This window comes from Apis dorsata, unplaced genomic scaffold, assembly GCF_000469605.1.
Source record: "Apis dorsata unplaced genomic scaffold, Apis dorsata 1.3 scaffold_42, whole genome shotgun sequence".
NCBI classification, from domain to species: Eukaryota; Metazoa; Arthropoda; class Insecta; order Hymenoptera; family Apidae; genus Apis; species Apis dorsata.
The window spans coordinates 694703-699228 of NW_006263344.1; the positions used below are offsets into that span (position 1 = coordinate 694703).

General features: G+C 32.9%; 2 protein-coding genes across 2 annotated transcripts in view; both read left to right on the forward strand.

Moving 5' to 3' along the window:
* Positions 1–4526, forward strand: part of LOC102672236 (glucose dehydrogenase [FAD, quinone]-like) — a gene marked incomplete at its 3' end in the record, with an annotated part of 73961 nt that overhangs the window by 56575 nt on the left and 12860 nt on the right. The window lies entirely within an intron of this gene.
* Positions 2570–4526, forward strand: part of LOC102671248 (glucose dehydrogenase [FAD, quinone]-like) — a gene marked incomplete at its 5' end in the record, with an annotated part of 2285 nt that continues 328 nt past the window's right edge. The window contains 2 exons of the mRNA XM_031513854.1: positions 2570–2911; positions 3143–4526. Coding sequence (XP_031369714.1) covers positions 2570–2911; positions 3143–4526 — 1726 coding nt within the window. The remainder of the gene's footprint in view (positions 2912–3142) is intronic.

Below are 4526 nucleotides of genomic sequence, written 5' to 3' on the forward strand. Positions count from 1 at the left end.
AATATGTTGAAAATGTTGGAAAATGCGCATGTACGAATATATATATATATACGTACGTACGAGTAAGTGGAAACGTTCGGCCAGGCTTAGAAAATAAAGCTACAGGTGTATAAGTTCTTCTTTCTTGTTCTTTTTTTTCCTCTCTTTTTATCGCAGGCAATTCCACTCGAGCAAGTTTTCACGCGAAGCTTTTACAAGGAGGAGTAAAAGTCTCGGGCATATAATAAAATTCTGTGAATCGCACCGATGCAAAACAGCAACGATTACGTCCGCGTGAAATTAATCGGGGGCCGAGGCGGTTTCTCCGGTCTGGTGAGAATACAGAAACACACCTGTCTCGCCCCAATATAGAGAGAACTCGCACGAAGAAATTCGACTTTTTAAATTACGCAAATCCGCGTGTCGTAGCGTGGTCCGTGACTTTTATTTCGTAGCAACATTGTACAGGGTGTACAAGAGGAATAAGGCCGTGATTTCGTGTCATTTATCGTAGTCAATTCGATAAAAAGAAGCTTGAAAAAGGATCTGATTTGAGGCAAAAAATATTTTTTTTTTAATAAAATAATCCATCGATCCACAGGGAACGTAGAACGATGGTTACTTATTGTTTTTTTTTTACACACCCTGTACATTCCAACTAAGAAAAATTTGTCGTGTCTCTGTCACCGAATTTGATGTTACGAATGTATAAGAGGGCCCATTTACTTTCAATTAATTTATATTTATATCGTTTGTTTAAATCCAGGTCACGGACGTGGATCGTAATTTAACGCCTCGGAAGAATATCGTCTATGAATTTGTAAAATGATGAAAGAAATATCGAAGGGTCGACGATCTCTCCTTTTTTTATCGATTATGCCTGCAAGAAAAATCTTTCGCGTTATATGGTGAACTCGATCCTTATAAGTTTTCGAGAAAATCAAAATTGTTTCACTGCAATTTTAAAAATTTATTATTAATAATTTAAAAGTGAAATAATCGAGTTTTCTTATCATTATCTTTCAATTTATCTAACTATAATACGTCATTATACTTATACACGTTAATAAATCAATTTCGAAGGCGTTATATAATCGTATGCGTCATGTTGTGAATGACTATTATTCTGAGTGTACTTACAACAATTTGATCAATTTATTTCTGCTGTTTCTACGAGTTGTTTCTACAAGTTGTTCCACAGAATTGAACATTTAGAATCTTTCTGTAGGACGATTATATACGAAGTAAGTGTAATTCAAAATTATATTTTTATTCGTCGAAATCAAACACATACTGGTATTCATGAGTTCTTTTCTTATAACGTAAAATCGATTTTGTTGCAATCATTTGCAAAAAATTGCACGAGATTTATAATAATGATGGTGAAATATAAGAGACAATTACAACAATAAGAGAACAATTTATTTTATTCTCAATTTTGTTCTCAAACGTAGAAATCAGAAATTGGGAAATGGATATGAGATACTAGCGAAACATTATTTCTTTACTTGATTTTCTTTGTCAAATTATTAAAATTTCTTCAACTATTCAACTTAATATTCAACTAACATTTAAATTTTTATGTATAGCATGAATCATAATAAGACAATTTAGTAAAAAAATGATACTTTTCTCTCTCTATTCTTTTTTAAATTTCCAAAAATTTCAAATTGTCTTTGTTTCGTCACAAATCAAAGTTAAATCAAAAGAAAATATTTTTGCAAGTAATTTATATTTTAAAGCATAATGCATAGAAAAAAATTGAATAACGAATCGAAATAATATATTTGATAATGTATAGAATCTTTATCATAAAATCTTTATGAATTTTATGAATTAGGACATAAAAATGTTTAGATAACAAAAAATTTCATACATTATATTGGTTAGTTTTATAATAATAAAAAAGAAAATGAAACGAAATAAATATATTTATAACTTTATAGATATAAAATCAAAAAGAGAGAATATTATTCGATATTTCATTTTCTTTAAAATCAAATCTAATTTGAATTCAAATTAAGCTAATTTTTTTCACTAATTTCATTAACAATTTCAAACCATTATTTATGTGACATTATATTGAGCATCACGCTCCTATAAACTATAAGTATCTTGAAATTATCATAAATGTATTTAAATGCGAATAATAAGAAATTGTATTATCGTTTAGCTCTACTTTTCAAATATCTCATCGCATCATAATAATATAGTAACATATAAAAAAATATACCTTACTTTTTTAAAGTAAATACCAAAGATATATCAATTTTTTTAAATCTACTGTAATTTCGTTTTACATTGAAATGCATTTTATTTTATCGATAGATAAGATAATATCTAAATATCTTTCATATTACTACTTGATATCTATAAATATTCATAGCATTATATGAATTAACATATTATCTCAATAATTGTCTCTATTATAATCAATAATTATTTCAATAATAATGTATATTAACCTTGCATTTCGAAATTTTTTTTTTTTAAATAAGATTAGACTATTTACCTAAATGATGAGAGTTAAAATAACTTTTAAATATTTCCTTCACACAGAAAAACATTAATTGAATATATATTCTTATATATANAATCGTGTATGAGCAGAACTTGTACATCGTCATTCCAATCGTCACCAGCCTCCACATTTACTTTCTTGATACAAACGTTAATAGCGTCCCGTTGTAAACTGAACAACCCGGATGAATATCCCAGAGATCGCGTAAATGATGTTTTAAGATCGAGCATGGAATTCGATTTTGTGATCGTTGGTGGTGGAACCGCGGGATCTGTTTTGGCTCGCAGATTAACGGAAGTGGAGAATTGGAAGGTTCTGTTAATCGAAAGAGGAGGATATCCTTTACCCGAAACCGCACCACCTGCTTTCTTCATCAAAAACTTGGGCTTGTCACAGGATTATGCTTATAAGGTAAAAGTAAATAAACTAATTTTAATAATTATTTAAAAAAGAATAGTGTATGTATGTTTTCTTGCTCTTGAAAAAAATATACGATACAAATTTTATTTCAATGATTAATTTCAATAATTTGAGAGAGGTATATAAATTACAATATATTTGTACGGAATAAATCGTGTAATCTGATCATTTTAAGATAATTTTAAATTCTTCTAATCTAATTATAATCATTTCTGTATAAAGATCGAATATCTAAAGGACGCCTGCTTGAGCCAAGTCGACAAACGATGCAGATGGTCGAAAGGTAAAACCCTTGGTGGAAGTTCCGTTATCAACGCCATGTTGTACATCCTTGGCAACAAAAGAGACTACGACACTTGGGCAAATTTAGGAAATCCTGGATGGAATTACGAACAAGTACTTCCATACTTTAGAAAATCGTCGAGCTGTTCATCCGAATACATAGCCGAGCATGGTACCGATTATTGCGGATCAGACGGTCCTATAAAAATTAGACACTACAATTACACTGCAACAGACTTGCAGAATATAATGTTGGAAGCCATGCACGAGGCTGGATACGATATTCTCGAACCATTGAACAACGATCGTTTTATCGGATTTGGAAGAGCGATGGGTACTCTCGACAATGGGCAACGGCAAAATTGTGCAAAAGCTTTCCTCTCCCCGATCAAAAACAGAAAGAATCTGTACGTAATGATGTCGAGCAGAGTGGACAAGATTCTGTTCGAGGGTAAACGGGCGGTCGGTGTACGAATCACTTTGAGCAACAACAAATCGGTGAATGTGAGAGCGACGAAGGAAGTGATTTTGTCGGCGGGAAGTATCGCCAGTCCTCAGATATTGATGCTCTCGGGAATCGGGCCAAAGGAGCATTTGAAAGAAATGGGAATATCCACTCTTGTCGATCTGCCTGTCGGGAGGAATCTTCAAGATCACGCGATATGGTTAGGATTATACTACTCCTATTCGAATGAATCGGTGACATCTTCTCCTAGCGAGAAGAATAAGTTAGACGATATTTATGATTATTTGGAATTCAATACTGGCCCATTACGCGTTCTTCCGCTCGATCTCAACGGCTTCGTGAACGTGAACGATCCTCATTCGAAATATCCGAATGTTCAATTAATGTTCGTACCGTATCAACGATACAGCAACGGATTATTATATTTATTTCAATCATTCAATATGGACAATGACATTTTGCAAGAAATACAAAAGGATGTAATGGAAACGAACTTGATCTCTATTTGTCCTATATTGATAAGACCTTTGAGCCGAGGTTTTCTCGAGTTGCGTAACACTAATCCGGCCGATCCTGTTAAGATCCATGCGAATTATTTCGTCGAGAAGGAAGATTTCAAAATGTTGTTGAAATCCGTGGATATCGCTAAGGCTTTATTAAACACCGAGGCTCTGAAGAAGTACAACATGACGTTATATTATCTTAACATTCCCGGATGTCAACACACGAAGCCAGGTACCGATGAATATTGGGAATGTAGCCTTAAACACTTGTCTACCACGTTGTACCATCCGAGTGGAACGGCCATGATGGGACCGGCCAACGATTCCAGAGCCGTTGTGGATTCGAGATTGAAAG